The sequence below is a fragment of the Anomalospiza imberbis genome, chromosome 11 (assembly GCF_031753505.1).
Source record: "Anomalospiza imberbis isolate Cuckoo-Finch-1a 21T00152 chromosome 11, ASM3175350v1, whole genome shotgun sequence".
In the NCBI taxonomy this organism is placed as follows: Eukaryota; Metazoa; Chordata; class Aves; order Passeriformes; family Viduidae; genus Anomalospiza; species Anomalospiza imberbis.
In genome coordinates, this window is record NC_089691.1 from 10,656,009 (window position 1) to 10,673,931 (window position 17,923).

The following is a 17,923-nucleotide window of genomic DNA, read 5'->3' on the forward strand; positions in this document are numbered from 1 at the left end:
CGGGCGGGGGCGGGGGCGGGTCGGGCCGGGCGGGCCGGCGCGGGGGGAGCGGAGCCGCGGGGGCTGAGCGCGGTCGCCGCCATGCCCGGCATCGACAAATTGCCCATCGAGGAGACGCTGGAGGACAGCCCGCAGGTGAGACAGGCCCAGCGGAGGCCACATCGGGCCCAGCCCCTGCTGGCGGGCCCAGCGCTGCTTCCCTGTCGTTCCCGGCCCCCGGAGAGCCGCGGCGGTGGCCGGGAGGAAGGGTGACGCCCCAGCAGCGCGGCGGGGACGCTGCCTGCACGGTGCCGCGGGGCTCCGCCAGTCTCGGCTCGGGCTTCCCGCCGCGGCCGAGTCCCGCGAACGCCCGCTCGGAGCTCCGCGGCGCCGTCGCCCGCCGGCCCCGCCGCCGCTCCCGGGAGAGCCGCGGGCCGGGCGCGGGGCCGCGGCTCCGGGCCCGGGTGCTGCGGGTGCTGCGGCACCTCTGTCAGCGCAGCGCCGGCATCGGCAGCGGCTCCCTGATCTCCACCCCCGCCTTCGCACTCAGGCTCGATTTTGGGCACCTCGCGCCCACAAAAGCCGTGTTGCCTTCTCAGAAGGATTTTCCTCTCTGGTTTTCACCGAGGCGCGTTAAGGTTTAATAGACCCGTTTGAGGAGCGGGTACTGGGCGAGGCTGTCGCGGCGGTGGGTAGTGCGGAGAGTGGCTGGGAAGCACGTGGTGCCCCGAGGCCTCTCCTTGCTCCGATTCTTCTCTTGCCTTGCTGCTGCCTGATCTGTGTCAGCGATGCTCTCTAGCACTGGAGTGCCTTTCTAAAGTAGGAAATGCTTTATTCAGTGGCTCTGGTTTCTCTTGCTGGCAGCAGCAACAGCAAATGTACTATGCTTCTTAGATGTGGGAAAAAGTTTGCAATGTATTTTCTTCTATGGCAGCCTTTTGAATTAAGATCCTTGTTCTGGTGCATGGTTTACGTAGTGAGCAGGATGTCCTGTATTGCAATAGCATGTGCATTGGTAGTTTTAATTCCTTAGTTGTAGGAAGAGAAACTTTCACTTGTTAAAAAGGGAAATTTAACCCCTAAAGTTGCAATTATTTTAACAATTCTCTATCAAGTGTAAGGATGATTTAAAAAAGGCAAGAGAAGGCCATGCACAAAAGGAATAATTGATTTCCCAAGGACAGTGCCCCAGATAGCTCAAATGCTGAATGTGAGATGAGATCTGGCCTCTAATGTGGGTTCTGGTCCAGGGGCCAAACCTGCTGTCATCTCATGAAGAGGAAAAAATTTCAAAAGTCTTGTAATAATACTGATTTTAAAAAATTATCTCTTGAAGGTCTTTTCTTAGTATAAGGAAGGCAGAACTATTCGTATTTATAGGAAATGTCAAATGTAACATGAATTTAGGACCATCTGAGGACATTTGGGAAGCACGTGAAAAATTGTTACTTATTGGAATGTAATACTAGGATCTTCCATGTGAGGTTAGTTGTGATACAGACAAGCAAAGACTAATTCAGCCCAATGTGTTTGAGATGCTTAAGTAATTGGATTTGTCAGTATTTTCTTTTGGTTTAGGTAGAAAATTTACATCTTTCAGTCAATTTAATATTTCAGATGAGTTCTGGGAGCCAGGTCCTCTAGTAAGGACTCAGCGGTTTTCTGTTAGGTTAGTCCCTTTGTTACATTAGTTAATTTCTGTTACTTCGAAATCAGTGGGGTGGAAATGGCAGCAAATGTTGCTTGAAGAAAGCAGAAGCCTCTCTCTGGAGGAGCTGCCATGACTTGGATACATTCATGCTGGAATATTGCCAAGCCCATCAGCCTGGGTGATTTTTTAGTGCTGCACCATGGCCTGGAATTCATGTTTCAGACACTGACTGTAGGTATATAAACATCATATCAAACTTCCTCTGTGTCTGAGGGAGGGAAAGGCTTTTCAAAAATGACCAAACCCATTCATTTATAAACATAACAAACTTCCTCTGTGTCTGAGGAAGGGATAGGCTTTTCAAAAATGACCAAACCCATTCATTTCCTGTTGTCACAGGATCAAAATCTAACCACTGCGCTTGTCAGGCCTAAACCAAACGCCGAGTTTACATAGTCTTTTGCTATGCAAAGCAGGGCAATGTACTTATTAACCTAGGACAGGTATTACACACACACTCGGTGTGTATTTAGAGAGTTTCTGCTCGCACTGATTGGCGTTCCCAAAGCACTGCACAGCAAACAAGCCAAGAGACTGGTAGCACAGGCTGTGTCTGCTGTCACCTGCAGTGCCCTCCATCTGATGCCAGAGGAGGCTTAACACTGACTTCTGACCAGGGCTTTCATTGTGCAGCTTCTCCCTGCTCCTTTCCTTGCTTGCTCACAAGCACGGATTGAAAGAAACTGAAAGATGCAAAGTGATGCAGAGTTTCTCTAGAAAAATAAGTAAACAATTGCTCTAATTTTCTGCTAAGCAGAAGTCTGCCATAACTTGTTTACAGTTTCAGGTTAATTTCTTTCCATTAGTATCATATGATATTGTTTTGACAGTTGAACATCAATAACAGACATTTTTAAAATAAAACATAAAAATAATTTTTTTCCATGTTCAGTTTTAAAGAGTAAGCATAATCCAGAAACCTTACATAATACTCCTTTAAAATTACAAGCTCAGGTTTATTTATGTTCAAAGGTTTAAAGGTCATGAATATATAATTCAATGGTTATAGTACCATGTAATGTTTTCTTTTGCATTCTTTCGTGTATGTCTACCTTAATGGGACAGTCAAGGCTGTCAGGATGACACATGTTGCCACACCTGGCAAAGATTTGAGTTCTCCTCAACCTCTTTCCACTTGTTTTATAAATTAGAACCAGCATTAAAGCTATTTATTGTGCTGATATTTTTTAATATTTAAATATCTTTTAGACATTATATAGCATGACAGTAGTTGTGATACAGCGAGGCATCTAATGCAACTTAGATGAAAGAATCTTGTGTCAAAAGAATTGTTAAATAATATACTTTATATGGGTTTAATATGTGCTCTTTGGTTATCATTAAGAACAAAAAATCAGAAATAGCTGAAAAAGACCTTCATGCTTCAAGGGGAGATGGATTAAAGACATCAGTAATTTCAAGACAGCCTAGGGTAGACTAAATATAGTTTCCAATTTCAAGTGTTTAGCAATCATAGTTTGGGTAAAAAAAACAATTATGTGTGTATGATTCTTTTAATTTTCTGCCTGGACTTTAATTTTAGTGTAATCCTAGAAACAAAGCATGGTCCTTTTGCTAAAACATTGCCAAAATATTTCCTTTGTGGCTCTTGCAAGCACTGCTCCTGCTTCTACAGCCAAGCATCCCAAGCAATGTTTTAAGAAAAGCCAGTGTGGCCTGTGCAGAGTTACTGGTCCATCCTCTGCTTTTCCCCCTTTGGGATTTTTGTCTTGGTGGAAGGAAGCCATTCAAAATCCTCATGGTGAGGAGGAATAACCTTGCTTCCAAGTGCAAAAAGGATGCAAGAACATGCAGTCAGCATCTCATTTAAGCTTACAGGCAAATTACACCTGAGCAACCTGATTGCCTTCTTATCGAGTCAGTCCTTTGGGCAGAAGGGAGAGCAGGGCATGTCAGTCACCCTGGCTTATGCAAGGACTCTGACACGATCTGGCAGCATTCTTCTGGCCAAAAGGGAGAGGTATGCACTGTGACCTGAGTGGAAAACTGGGTGGATAGCTGTGCTTACAGCTGGAGATCAGTGTTTTGGTCTAATAGGTGGCCAGTGATAAAAGAGAGGTTGATTTTTGAGGTGGAGGCTGTTAAGCACCATCAGTGATGCATGCAGTGCAGTTGGACACAGGAGTCATCAGGCTTGTGGGTGACACCAGCTAAAGAACAGACAGACTGACAAGCTGGGGTAGGGACAGATCTTTTCACTCCCTTTCAGTGGTGAGAAAGTATGTTGGGGACAGTCGGATAGGTGGTATTGTTTGTTTTGGTTTGATGTAGTTCCTCAACCTTTTGATCACAGAATTGATGGTTATTCCACAGGTAAATTATAGGTTCAAGCATAACCAGCAACTGTCTTTGTTCAGGTTGGATGGTATGAGACAGTCACAGCCTTTATTTGGATCTCACTGCAGAGGAAATGTGTATACCTGGCAAGCTGTTTAATACCAGTAATCTTTACCCTTCTCCTTAGGGATGTACCATAGAGAGCCCAGTAGTAACCCACAGTTTCAACATTTAACAGTTGTCCATCTCCCTTGGCCCTTTCCTTTCTGAAAATGTATTAACCTGGAGAGAGGCTGACAGTAGGAGGAAGGCTGAGCTTGTGTATCTGTAAGATTCTCTGGCATGCAACGGGTATCATTCCTTTAAAGAGTATTGGAGGGTTTATAGAATTTTCAGTAATGAAACCTGAAATAATGCTATTTAAGTCTGAAATTCCATAATATTTAAATTCTTCTCTTCTAACTTGTCATGGTTGTGTTTTGGCTGTTGATTGTTACAGACCCGCTCTTTGCTGGGAGTTTTTGAAGAAGATGCTGCTGCAATATCCAATTACATCAATCAGTTGTTTCAAGCCATGCACAGAATATATGATGCTCAGGTAGTGTTAATGAATTCCTTGAATGCATTAGAAAGCTTTGGAACCACATTTCATGTTTCTGGCTTTTTTGACATTATAATGAGCAGTATGCTTTTCTTTAACTTCCATATGCCTTAAACAAAGAAGTGAAATAAAGTAAGAATTAATGATTGCTTTTCTGTATGTAAGGGAGCGGTAAAGACTAAATTCTTATGATTCTTTTTGCAACAGAATTTTTTATGACAAGTGAAATTATATTCTCTGCTCTCCAAGTAACTCTAATGTATTTGCCAAGTGTTTCTAAAATGTTGCACACACTAAAATGATCTCAGTGTGTATAATAGTATGTATCAAGTGCGAGGTTATTTTTTACCAACAATATATTCATGTTTCACTCATCTAGAAATAACTCCAGAAACGTGTTTTTATGCCAGAAACAGAATCTATTTTGTATGATTTTCTAAAAATTTGGGTTTATGTTTGTATTTTTAATTTAGATATATTTTACCTGTTTGCTTTTTTATTGATTTTCATGTTTCCCTTTTTTGTTAATCAGAATGAATTAAGTGCAGCAACTCATCTGACTTCAAAGCTTCTGAAGGAATATGAGAAACAGGTATTGCACAAATCATGTTGTCTGTGTGTGGTCAGATACTGTGGTCAAAATACTGTGTATTTTTGTAATATTTTATCTCCCAGAGCACAGTGTAGAATGCATTTAGGTTTGGTTCAGATAAAATGAACTGCTGTGGTTGGTGGTTTAAATTGTTGCCAAAAGAATCTACTGTCTTTATTTTAGTTCTTACAACTAAACCAGAATGAAGTTCCTCTTACCATGAATAATATTAATAACTTTTGAAATATTTTACTTTTGGATTAGTTTTTTTGAGAATTGCTTAGCGTAGTTCTGTTTTGTTTTTACTTTATAAACCTGTTTACCCTTAAGTGCTTAAATATCAATATTTAGAAGAGAGTGCATTGCAATCTCCAAATTACAACCATAATTTGCTCTGTGAGCATAATTCCATCTCTGAAAGCACAGACTGTGAAATCCATAACTTTCTTGCCTCGTAATCTGTACTAGGAAGGGTTCTTTGTTTGTAGCTTTGCTGCTGGGTCCCCTTTTCTGAGGTTAAAAATGTTTAAAACAAAAATTTGCTTCTTTTAGGAGGTTGCTGCTCCCTATCCTCCTTTTCCACCTAACAAGGTGAACTGCTTCAGTATATCTTAACTGTGTAATATTTTAAAATAATGCAGTACCTGGTATATTCATAGAGATGATTAATCCAGTTTTGTGAATGGCACAAAACACTGCAAACAACAGAACTCTTTTTGCCTTCTCAGCGTTTTCCACTCGGGGGAGATGATGAAGTCATGACTTCCACTCTACAGCAATTTGCAAAAGTGATTGATGAGGTCAGTCCTTGTATGTGCTTTGCCAATGCTGTCAGGTCCAGATTTTAACTGCCTAATTACTCCTTTTTTTAAGCCAGGAGGTACAGAAATGGCATTAATTTGTCAACACAGTAACAACTAATTGTATATTGCAGCATCTATTTAAAGTTACATAACCTTAAGATAAAGAAGGAATTCAGCAAAATGAGGATACATTGCTGAAATAAAGATAGTTTAACTACCAGAGATAGATCCAAACCATTTCACAGTGGCAGTTAGCAACTATGTACATGAGGGTGTCTGTATTGCCTGGTTTCAGGTACCTGACTGACAGAGGACCCTCCTGCTGTCTCTCTTAGATACTGACTCATAGGACACACAACTGAGCACCATTAAGAGCTGAATCAGGATTTTTGTTGTGATCCCCCTCCTCACTTAAACAGCATTTTAGGAGGAGGATCACATTTTGTTCTGCCTTGGTGAGCTGTGGAAGATGGGCTGTGACATAGCTGGAGGGAAACTGGAGAAATAAACGGACTAGTCAGGATGAGTGAGACTATTTTTGGACAAGATCCAGTAGCTTGGAAAAGTTCAGACAAAAACTAAACTCTAAAGGTCTTCCGTAAAAAACTGATGATGAAATCTGGAACCTAGGTAAAGGTAGCTGCAAAAACAGAAACATGCAAAAATGTGTTTGAGTTGTACATATTGTCTTTAAGTGACATTGATGTCCACCTATTGTGATTTGATTTGGTCTCAGCACTGCTTTCCTAAGATTTTCTTCTTTTGTCTTTTCAGCTCAGCTCTTGCCATGCAGTACTTTCAACTCAGCTTGCAGATGCAATGATGTTTCCTATTACCCAGTTTAAAGAAAGGGATCTAAAAGGTAGAGGACTTGACCAAATACTGTTTTTTCAACAGCAGCAGCAATAAAAACATAGCATTTAATCTTCATAGCTCTTGTTTCACTAAATAGAACACACCACTTATTTTTCAGCTCTCAAAAGCATGCATCTCCCCATTTAAAAAGCAAAGTAAGTTATTTCTATTCATGAGAGTATTACAGTTGAACTTAACATTATTACTGTTGCAACAAAAATATTACTGGTATTAGGGAAGCACTCATCTTCTATTCAAGATGAGCAATTAGCAGCTACTCAAAAACATGAGGAAGGAAAGACTAATTTTCAGATAATTTGCATTTTCAGGAAAGATTTGTATATCAGATCATGACATCTGTATAATTGCAGGACTAAGCTCAAAAGGCCAAAGTTGTACTTACTATATTGAGACTGAGTAATGTGGTTATTCAACTCTGCTGGTAGTACAGGTGACTTCTTATGTGCAGACATAAGGTGCTTCCAGCTTCTTATTTTTGTAATAATTGTATCTTGTGCCTGGTTTAAAATAACACCTAATGTGTGTGATGATGATAGATTTTACTCAAGATACTGGAGTGAACAGACTGCTGTGGCAAATGGGCTTCCAAGTAGAAATTATAAGAATTAAGCTCCAAGTAACTTAAATATCCCTATTGTGAACATTCTAGAATGGGTATATTTAAGATATGAATATCTGAAGTCTAAATTGATAAAAAATTACAAGTCTCTCATAAGTCTTCTAACTCTTCATCAGTCTTGGAAAATACTTATTTGGCAATAGTTCACAGCAAAATTATGGATTGAAAAGATTATGGTTTGGGTTTTTTTTTTTTTTTGAGCAAGGGATTATGACTATTCCAAGGCTGATATTGCTTTTCAGGACCTGAAAAATCTCCTGTTAGTACTTGCTGAAGAGGCATCCCTGAGGCAATAATCATGAATTAAATTTTCCCACTGCAAGATTTAGCCACCAGCTGGTGTGGTTTGTAATGACCCTACACTTCTTTATGAGCTTCATAGGCACTTCCTGGAAAGTTCTTTTCTTCTTGCTTTACCATAAAGTTGATTATGGCTCTCTGCTGGTTTGTATTGTGATATGGCACAAACCACAACAAGATCAGGACAGTTGTAAGGTATTGTACTGTTTCCAGTTCCTGGCACAGAGAGGCAATAACCAGCTGGAACTTGGCTGATTTTAGCTGGGAGGAGTCCCAGTGTGTTCTGGGCTTTGATACTGCCCATCTCCCATGCTTGCATTTCCCCAGCTCAAACCAGAACCCAGACTGGAGCTACATTTGTATTGAGGATAACTTTCAAAGACTTTTGAAAAGAAATTCTTCCTTACAGTATTACAGTACAGTTGGGTTTTTTTTGGGGTTGTTTTTTTTTGTTTTGTTGTTTTTTTTTTTTTTTTTTTGATAAGCACAGAAATGATCCTCAGGCCCCAGGTAGGAGCAGACTTGCCTGGCCATGTAGTGCCTGTGCTGGTAGCTCAGTATGGTACAACATGTTACTTTCAATGGCTCAGTAGTGAAACATTACATGAGAAACTGTAATACACGAATGTTACATTAATAGCAACTTATTTAAATTGTGATATGTTGTTTTTTTTTAGAGATATTAACCCTAAAAGAAGTTTTCCAAATTGCAAGCAATGGTAAGTGTAAAGTACTTAATCTTATCAATATTACAAGACAACAGTATTATTGTATATTATTATTTGTCCTTAACTAGTGGAGTTAAGCCTGTAGGCTTAAAGTAAATAATTAAGATGTAATTTTTCTGAGTAATGCTTAGGCACTCAACTTCCCTGGTTCACCTGTAAATCTCTGCTCTGTGTACTGAAGCATTAAGGCAAATTGAAAGGGTTTTTTTACAAAACTTTAAGTGTATGTATAATTATTAAATAATGTGGGATTATGCCAGCAAAATTACAAAAAGAATAAGGTGCTAGCTCACTTCTTAAAGTCGGAACTGGATCAATAAAAAAAATGACCATCCTAAAAAGAATTTCATAGTTCTCTTCCCTATTTTCAGAAGTTATTTTTTAGCTGCCTGTAATATATCCATGTAAAGAACTTATTATTTAAATAAGATTCTGCTTCTCTCAGTGAAGATTGTTTCATTGCTTTAGAAGCAAAAAAGATTAGATACAGGTTTTCATAATGTAAAGTTTCTCTACTTAATGGACAGTTCTTCTTTGAAAACTAGTGGATGTTTAGGGAACTTTGCAACAATTTGGCAACATTTACATCTGGTTAGAATTTTTCTTCAGCCCAAGTGTTTGTTGCGGTGAAGTGATTATAAACAGACAAGAACAATTCCTCAAGGTGTTAGTATGACAGAACTTTGCATTCAGCTTTCTGTGTAACACTGTGATATAAAAGGTTATTTGCTCTGTTTCATAAGTCTTTAATTTGTGAAAATGATCATAAATTCTCTCTTGATTGCTTAGACCATGATGCTGCCATTACCAGATACAGTCGGTTGTCAAAAAGAAAGGAAAATGAAAAGGTTTGTAAAACAAAATCTTAAAATAAATATTTTTAGAGAAGATAAGAAATAATTTTCATCCTATATATATTTATGATGGAACACAGTGTATGGCAGATTATTTGTGACATTTGATAGCTTTTAGCAGTCTAGACAGAAAAGCAGGTTTCTCCAATACATGCCTGTCCTGTAACACTGGCAGTGCTTTAGGAATAATTTTGTGATATCATAGTCACTTTGTTTTTGTGAAGAAATAACCACACTTTCCAGGTAGAAAAGAATGCTGTATTTGTTTTTCACATAGCTCATGTTTAAATTATAGAAGTAGAATAGTGACATATGCAGCAGCTGGTGATAGAAGGTAGAACATGACTGTGGGTTTTTCCATGCTGGCTATAAAGCTGTCCAGAAGGCATGTGATCAATGCCAATCTCAAACATTCCTTTTCTTCCCTCCCCTTGTCTGTGTCTCTTCAGATCAAGGCTGAAGTTACAGAAGATGTATATACTTCAAGGAAAAAGCAGCATCAGACTATGATGCATTATTTCTGTGCATTAAATACTCTCCAGTACAAAAAGAAAATTTCTCTGCTAGAACCCTTGCTAGGATACATGCAAGCTCAGGTAATTTCAGATTCTGAAAGCTGTAGGTCTGAAAGAAGAAATAAAAGTACTTCATGAAGGTTGATGTACTGAAATCCATTGCAAGCCCTCTTCTGCAGTCCAAGGAAGGAAATGGAGAAAAAACCCACCCATCCACTTCTCAGAGCTGCCACAGCTGCTGCCCTGATGGTGCCATTAGTTAGCTCAGGTCATTGCCCACTCACTGCAGGAATCTCTTCATGACATGCCCTCACTGCCATCACAGTGTCTTTTAGCAAAGTCTGGGTGACAAATATAATGGTTAATTTTCCCCCAGAACCCAGATGGCTGGATTTGATGCAGTGCCTAGATTTTTACTGCTGGGCACTTGTTTCCACTAAATGGAAGAACTGATTAGAGCTTTCATGCAAGTGCACATAGAAGTGAAGCTTCTCAGCAAATAACATGGAGCCAGTTAAACCCATTCCTGTGGCAGCTGTTCTGAAATGAGATACTCATCAAAAGCCACAAAACTACTGTTTTCAGTCAAGACTGTGGACAAGCCAGAATGCTAAAAAACTTTCTGCTTTGGTTTTGCTTAATAAGTTCATGATTGGTTTACTTGAGGATGGGTGCAGAAAATAGAACTATGATAAATTATTTGGACAGACTTTTGTATTTTTGGAAGTATGTTACTAAGCATGAGCTTTGGGGATTTTGTGCAAGTCAAGCTTTCCAGCATCTGGCACTGCTACAGTGACCTGAGTAGAAATCAACTTCTGCACACTGTCTGAAAGCTTTCCAAAGGCAAGAACTCTTGCTTTCTTTTGAAACTTTGCAGCTTGTATTTAAGAGCCAAGTTCTGCATGTTTTGTCCAGTAAAGTAAGTGCAACCTGGTGCTTAGGTGGAGCTTTTTGCTGAATCTAAGAAACAGAAGGGTGGGGCCATGTCCCAGGGCTTCCTGTTCTAACCTCAGTTTAGCTGAGGCAGATTTTTTGGCCCATTATGGAGTACCCTGTGCATAAAATACATATTGTTAGTTCCCTGTGGATGGCCCTGGACAAATCCTCACAGGTTCTCTCCTATGTGCCCCAAATAACCCCCCCCTAATGACAGCTGGCAGAATGGTGGCATTGAAAAAGGACAGAGAGACCTTGGGAGTGTTTCCAGGCAGTTCCTGTGTGCTTCTGTATTTTCTCCAGGCAGCTCTGTTCACATCCTTGTGACACAAATGCCACTGCAGTGCCAGCAGACTTCACCTGCAGCCACAGACACACATTCTGCTGCTTTTAGTAAGAGGCTTTGGTGGGAATGAGGGATGAAAACAGATATCTCTGAGAAACTTCAGCCTCCTATGACTTCATCTGTTAATTATTAGTGTAGTTTTATTAATGACTAAATTCTCCCTTTTCATCCTTTTTTCTTTAAAGATCAGCTTTTTTAAAATGGGTTCAGAAAATCTTACTGAGCAACTGGAAGAATTTTTGACCAATATTGGCACAAGTGTACAGAAGTAAGTTGGCTTTGTTGAATTTTGAAATTTTATGAATTTTTTTTTCTATTTCTACTTAATAATAAATTATCTTTGTTAATAACACTTTTTTTTATCTTAGTGTTCGCAGGGAAATGGATTGTGAAGTAGAAAACATGCAACAAACTATAGAGGACTTGGAAGTAGCCAGTGATCCACTGTATTTGCCTGATCCTGATCCTACCAAATTTCCTGCTCATAGGAATCTAACACGGAAAGCTGGCTATCTCAATGCAAGAAAGTAAGAGCAACTTGTTATTTAAAAATTCCAGAGTATTTAATTTTGGGAAAGGAAAGCTAAAGAAGCTGGAATTTTTTTTTAGATGTTAGCTATGCTGGTTTTATAAATTTAGTTGAATAAGCCACATAAGAGCTATTCTGTTTCTTTCTTTGGAATTCTTCATCTAGTTAGTATTAAATTCATTGTTACACTGACATAATCTCATTCAGGTGCGAAGCATAATTACCCTGATTTTAGTCTAAATTTTCCTGAATTTTCACAGTTTTAAAAAAAAGGTTTGAGAGTGTAATTTTTCTGCATCCTAACTGGGAAGTAACAAGATTCCATCTATGAGGATTGTTTTGGAAGTGTCTGTTAAAGCTTTGGGATTCAAATTACTAATAAAACACTGTAATTTTGATCTAAACAAGGCAAAACACTCTGTTAACCAAAAGAACCTTGGAAGGAACTTCTGGATTCCATGCAGCTCATTGTCCACAGGAGGGAGCTGTGCCTCTAAGGAAGTCCCACAGCTGTTTTTCAGAGCCACTAAAAATAAGTTGTAACATTTGAATTTTTTTACTGTAATTTATATAATAAGCTCCAAGGAATTAAAAAAAAATTGATTGCTTTTACAACAACAGTTAAAATAAAATACTTACTGAATGAGGCCTTAATTTCTGTATTAGAACACAATTCAGCAACTAATATTATAGAGTGAGCAAAAAGGGAGGCTAACTGAGGGCTTCTTTTTATCTTTCAGTAAGACAGGGCTGGTGTCTTCCAGTTGGGAGAGACAGTTTTACTTCACTCAAGGTGGAAATCTGATGAGCCAGGCAAGAGGAGATGTGGCTGGGGGACTTGTCATGGACATAGACAATTGCTCTGTGATGGCTGTGGACTGTGAGGACAGACGGTACTGTTTCCAGATAACATCTTTTGATGGCAAAAAGTGAGTGGTCTTACACTGCTGGTTCTTGTAAGAAATACTGGACTCACTAATTAGGAAAAGAAAGATGGTCTGCCTTTGGCCAGATGTTAACTTGATATATTCTGTGGATATTTAGAAGCAAAATCTGGGATATCCTTTTAACTGTGTTAACTGCATTTTTGTTTATATACTCTATAATGTAGCTCAGCAGTATTTCAAAATAAGATTATGGTAATTAGTTGACAATCACATATTATAGCTTTCTGTGAATACTTGAGTATTACATGGATAGAATTAGAATTGTGTTGCTTTTCTGTTTCCTGTTGAAAGGAAAGCATAGGTTCCTCCCCATCCTAATTAAATGTTGACTGCACTCAGCACAAATGCAATCTTCAGCGTTTCCTATCTTGTTGTTTGAAGTATAAATACAAAAATGTAATTTCTTGGCTGACTGTATTTGTGAAGCATTTCAGATACACAAAACTGTATTTTCTTTCCATTCTCCTCTTTCAGGTCTTCAATCTTACAGGCAGAAAGTAAAAAAGATTATGAAGAGGTAAGCTTGTAAGGAGGTGTGCGTGGAGCCCAGTGATTTTCTGCTGCACAGAAAGAATGCATTCCTAACCATAGCTGGATACTGCTTTTTTTATGTTTCTACTTATTAATAAATTATCTTTGTTAGTAACACCTTGTTTATCTTAAGGGTTCCTCTTAGTTTCCTCCTTCAGATAAAAGTTGAAAAGCCAGGAACAGGAGCAAATGGTTTTCCAGAGCAGAGAGAGAAAGCAGATTCTAGCTTTTAGATGCAAGAAATGAGCAAATTCCACAAAAGCCAAATTGAATTTTTATAATGTCATGAGGAAACTATGTCATCTGCAGCACAGAATAAAGAACAGAGACTCCTGATGAGTTTTTTTTAATTCCTTAGAGTTGTGAGTTAAACTTTCTTTAGTTTTAGTATGATTAAAATAATTTTTATGAGTAAAACCTTAAAGTGTAGGATGCAGTATGCAGGTGGCAGTGAATTTAATGACAAGCTGGATGTGCAGAATATTTGGCTCCCCGAATTTACAAAGAAAGTAGAAAAAGTGTTGAAACTAGCAACTCAGGTATTCAATCAAGTTTGTTTAAAAAACATAACAGATTAATTTGTTTTCTTTTTTTCTTCCTCTTTTTCAGTGGATTTGCACCATAAACAACATATCTAAGCAGATATATCTAAGTGAAAACCCTGAGGTAACTCTACTAAAATTTATATTGTTTTGAGTTTTATATTTATAGAGTAAGTTCCTATTGATACAAACTTACATAATGATTTTTGCTTACTAAATTAGGGGAATTGGCCCAATAAAAACTGTTTGATAACAGAGCATGTATCTATATATGAAGTGTGTCTTCATGGGTTTTAGTTCACGGTTGAGGGCTGCATTTCTCAAATGAGATTTTTCTTTTGGTTTTCCTGGCTACATTTGCTTATTTTGCCAGAGCTTTTCTCTATTGCCTTTTATTAACATTGGCAGTATTTTAAGGCCAATGTGTTCATTTAAATTGAGAAAGTTAACATCAGGTTATTTGTTTGAAGAAAAGTTGGAAGAAAATGCTGGAGGTGTGTTGCTGAAAATTTAAGAATGCAAGATTCTCATGAAGGGTTGAGTTTACAACTTTTCCCTATTGCATATAAGTAAAATCTAAAATTTTATTTTGAGAAAAGGGTTTTCAGTTAGTTTTTCCCATCTCTGCTGCAGGAAATTGCTGCCCGTGTGAACCAGTCAGCTCTGGAGGCTGTCACTCCTTCTCCTTCCTTTCAGCAGAGGCATGAAAGCATGAGGCCAGCTGTGTAAGTGAAGCAACCAGAGGACATTTGAGGTGCACATACAAAAACAAAATCCTGGATAAAGTTCCAGGGAAAAAAAAAAAAAAAAAAAGAGCCTAACAAACCTACAAATGTTTTTGTGATCAGAATTAAATCTTTGATAGGCCAGAGGAAAATTTCCTGAACACACCTTTCACTGCTGGAGCACTGTTGAGCACCCATTGTTACAAGTAATCCTAATGCCAGCTGGTGGACACTTTGGTTCCATCACGTCTGTTTTGTTGTTTGATTTCATGATAAGATTTTGCTTCATATGTACAATTCCTGGAAGCAGACCTCAGATTGTATTATACTTAATATGTGATTATATATTGATATGAAATCAGTCTGATGCAATTATTAATGGAAGTAGTAACTTTAACTGAAATTTGACTAGGTACATAGATTTGTTTGCTATACCCCAATCTTCAGGTTTTTTTTTTTTTTTGTTTTACATCTAAGGTCTGGAATACTGTATTGGTGTCCCCTATGGTTTAATTCATTATCAACAACCTGAACTCACATACCCTAACTTTGCCTTTTGGTTTTGTTGTAGACAATCTCGTCCTCCTGCAGCTCGTACCAGCAGCTCAGGGTCACTGGGATCTGACTCAGCAGCTCTCTCAGCACTTTCCTTGGATTCTCTTGTTGCCCCTGACACTCCCATCCAATTTGACATAATATCTCCAGTCAGTGAAGATCTGCCTGGCCAAGCAAAGTCATCAGGGCAATCGGGCAGGTAGGAAATGTAGAGAGAAGGAAAAAAAATCCCTAAAGTTAATGTTACTGATTCAAACAAGAAAACCACATTTAGGATGCAGCTCCAGCACACACATTGCCTTTTTCCTGACTGATGTCACAAATTTTGCAGTGGCCAGTGGAGCAAAACAATCTGTTAAACTGTTAAATGGAATTGTAAAAAAAGGCTTAATTACATCACTAGAGTCAAGGTGTAGTTTTCTATTTTGCAGCAGCTTTTCTTTCTTTAACAGCCAATGCTTTTATTTACTGATTTATTTTAAACTTTTGGTTTCACAAAGTATTTTCCTTTCCTATTGCTTGCTCACCCAGCAGCTTGGGTTATTTCCTCTTGGAAACTCAAGAGAAATTTGGTAGCCCTGCCTCCAGGTGATGATGGCATACGATGACACTCCTCTTAAGCTGAAAGGTGAGTGAAAATGGTCTAGGCTTCTAGAATAATTTCACATACAGACAAGTTAAAATCATCTTAAGAGTTCATCCAAAACATAAAAGCATTTTCTCCTACTTGTTATTATATTTGAGTGGGAGATGTACTAAAAACCAAAGACCTGTAAATCATCACTGCATTTCTAGAACTATATTTATAGAATTCAGATATGAACAAAATGTATTTGCAGATCCAGCTGCTCTTAACAACAACAAAAACAGCTAAAAGAATGAAAACTAATGTGATTCTTGTCACAAAAATGTGCTATATCCCCCTGCCTCTAGGAAAATATTTGAATTGCATCTCACAGATGTTAGAGTTGAAATTATAAATACACAACTATTTTTTCCTTTTCCCCACAGTTTTCTTTTTATTGTTGCTTGGTATAGCAGGATAAACAGGTGGCCAACTAGACCCTTCAGAATACACTGATTTAAAATAGACTTGAACTGTATTGCAGGAAGTGCAAAGTTTAGGACTTGGCTGAACTCCTGTGGTAGCCTGGTGTAGCTCAGCTGGTCAGAGCAGGGTGTCCCTAACACCAAGGCTGTGGATTCAATCCCTGTGTGGGCCCTTCACTGGAGAGTTGGACTCGATGATCCTTGGGGATCCCTTCCAACAAAGAATATTCTGTGATGTCATCAGTTACAATTCTCATCTAGAAAGTAATATTTTTCATAGCAGAAATGATAGAGTTGAACTCAGTATTTTCAATTAACCATGGCCTTCAATAACGAACTGTAGTGTTTGTACAGATAGGTAACATGTTTGTTATTAAAAAGGTATTTTTCTTGGTTTCTGATACTGATGACATATATTTAAATTTTATTTTTGTCTTTTGAGCGATCCTGTGAGATTTTGCATTTACTGTTCCAGTTTAATATTAGACCACAAGAAAAGTCTGAGCAGTATAAGATGCTGGTAGAAGGAATTTGCTTTTACTGTAATTACACAGGTCAGCCTTTAATGGGATGGTTCTTGATTGAGTCCATGTTATCTAAATATTGTAGCAATGCCATCTTGGCTTCAATCTAGAAAAATTTTATTACTTTGAACTAGACATCTCTTAGTTAAAACATTTCTGATAAGTGATAAAATATGGCAGTCAGTATGTGTAACTGAACATTTTTTTTTTTCTCATACTTCTGAAATTTGTTTTTAGAACACTAACTATCGAGGTAATACTTTCATTAATCCCATAAAAAAAACCTAATTTGAACTATATTGAACCCTTGCCAGTAGCTTTTCAGCTACCAGACAGCCAAAGAGAATGGGTAATTTCCTCTACAAATTTTAAATAAAAGGTCCCCATTTCCTGTGATTATTCCTTTACTGGTTGTGAAAAATATGACTTGGAAGCCTAGAGTATTTTCACTTTTCTCTGTAACTGATAGTAATTCTGTCTCTGAGAGCCAGAAATAGCCACATTTCTCTTGACTCTCTAGGAGTAAAACCCCAGTGATGTTTTGAGAAAGCTGCATTTGAAACAAAGCCAGGGGCTTCTCTTGAGTAAGTAATTCAACACCTTGACAGTGATGAGAAGTGGGTGATCCTGTGGAGTACTGAAATGGCCTGGTTTTTGGCTGTGCTTCCTGAAGCTGTTCTGTGAAATTTCCTCCCCTAAAACTGTAGCTTTTCAGTCATTACCAAGGTTTTGGTTTGGGCTTAATTCAAATATAAGAAAAAAAAAAAAAAAGTGAGCAAAACTTTCTATGGCAGCAATAGGACAATAATATCTGATATTTTCCCCATAAGCGGGTCCTCAAATAAAGCAAGTTACGTCTCACTCCTGATAGAATTGCTTCTCCTTATGGTTCATGATACATTATTCCTCCAGATGACAAGTTTGTGAACTCATTACACACTGGTATTTGACACAGCATGAGATGACTGCACTGTCCATGAGAGGTTCCTGTAATCTGATTCCTGCTTTAATGTTTTCATTTTTTGATAGACGCACAAACCCTTTTGGTGAATCTGGAGGCTCAAAACCTGAAACAGAAGGTAAAACAAAATTTCACTTCAATGCAAAATAAAAATAAACTTTGACAATTATAGTTCTGTTTTCATCTCTAGCTTTTCTCTTCTAATTTAACACCAGTTTTAAAATGCTTAATTACATTGCAAGGTATTTGATAAGTCAAGTTAAATCAAACTACTGTCTGAAAATCTGCTGTAGAAATGATTCATTGCATCTTTTGTATTCATTAACCAAATGCAAAGATGTGTAGTAACTGCACCTCTAATTGCTGAGTAGGAGCAATCTCTTTCCAAGTTAGGAGGA

At 38.3% G+C, this 17,923-nt stretch overlaps 3 protein-coding genes across 27 annotated transcripts in view; 2 read left to right on the forward strand and 1 right to left on the reverse strand.

Annotated features, from left to right (window-relative positions):
- Positions 1 to 17,923, forward strand: part of SLMAP (sarcolemma associated protein) — a 455,854-nt gene that overhangs the window by 215,717 nt on the left and 222,214 nt on the right. The gene's annotated exons all lie outside the window — the stretch shown is intronic.
- Positions 1 to 17,923, forward strand: part of APPL1 (adaptor protein, phosphotyrosine interacting with PH domain and leucine zipper 1) — a 26,121-nt gene continuing 8,198 nt past the window's right edge. The window contains exons 1-16 of the mRNA XM_068201882.1: positions 1 to 135; positions 4,488 to 4,586; positions 5,122 to 5,181; positions 5,910 to 5,981; positions 6,759 to 6,846; positions 8,457 to 8,498; positions 9,297 to 9,355; positions 9,811 to 9,957; positions 11,347 to 11,429; positions 11,530 to 11,688; positions 12,431 to 12,619; positions 13,112 to 13,154; positions 13,778 to 13,834; positions 14,344 to 14,435; positions 15,007 to 15,189; positions 17,594 to 17,643. Of these exons, the coding sequence (XP_068057983.1) occupies positions 82 to 135; positions 4,488 to 4,586; positions 5,122 to 5,181; positions 5,910 to 5,981; positions 6,759 to 6,846; positions 8,457 to 8,498; positions 9,297 to 9,355; positions 9,811 to 9,957; positions 11,347 to 11,429; positions 11,530 to 11,688; positions 12,431 to 12,619; positions 13,112 to 13,154; positions 13,778 to 13,834; positions 14,344 to 14,435; positions 15,007 to 15,189; positions 17,594 to 17,643 (1,477 nt within the window). The 5' untranslated portion in view covers positions 1 to 81. The remainder of the gene's footprint in view (positions 136 to 4,487; positions 4,587 to 5,121; positions 5,182 to 5,909; positions 5,982 to 6,758; positions 6,847 to 8,456; positions 8,499 to 9,296; positions 9,356 to 9,810; positions 9,958 to 11,346; positions 11,430 to 11,529; positions 11,689 to 12,430; positions 12,620 to 13,111; positions 13,155 to 13,777; positions 13,835 to 14,343; positions 14,436 to 15,006; positions 15,190 to 17,593; positions 17,644 to 17,923) is intronic.
- ASB14 (ankyrin repeat and SOCS box containing 14) overlaps positions 9,598 to 17,923 on the reverse strand; it is a 24,915-nt gene continuing 16,589 nt past the window's right edge. For all 4 annotated transcript variants that reach the window (XM_068201893.1, XM_068201892.1, XM_068201891.1 and 1 more), the window contains one exon: positions 9,598 to 17,631. The gene's annotated coding sequence lies outside the window, so the exon portion shown is untranslated. The remainder of the gene's footprint in view (positions 17,632 to 17,923) is intronic.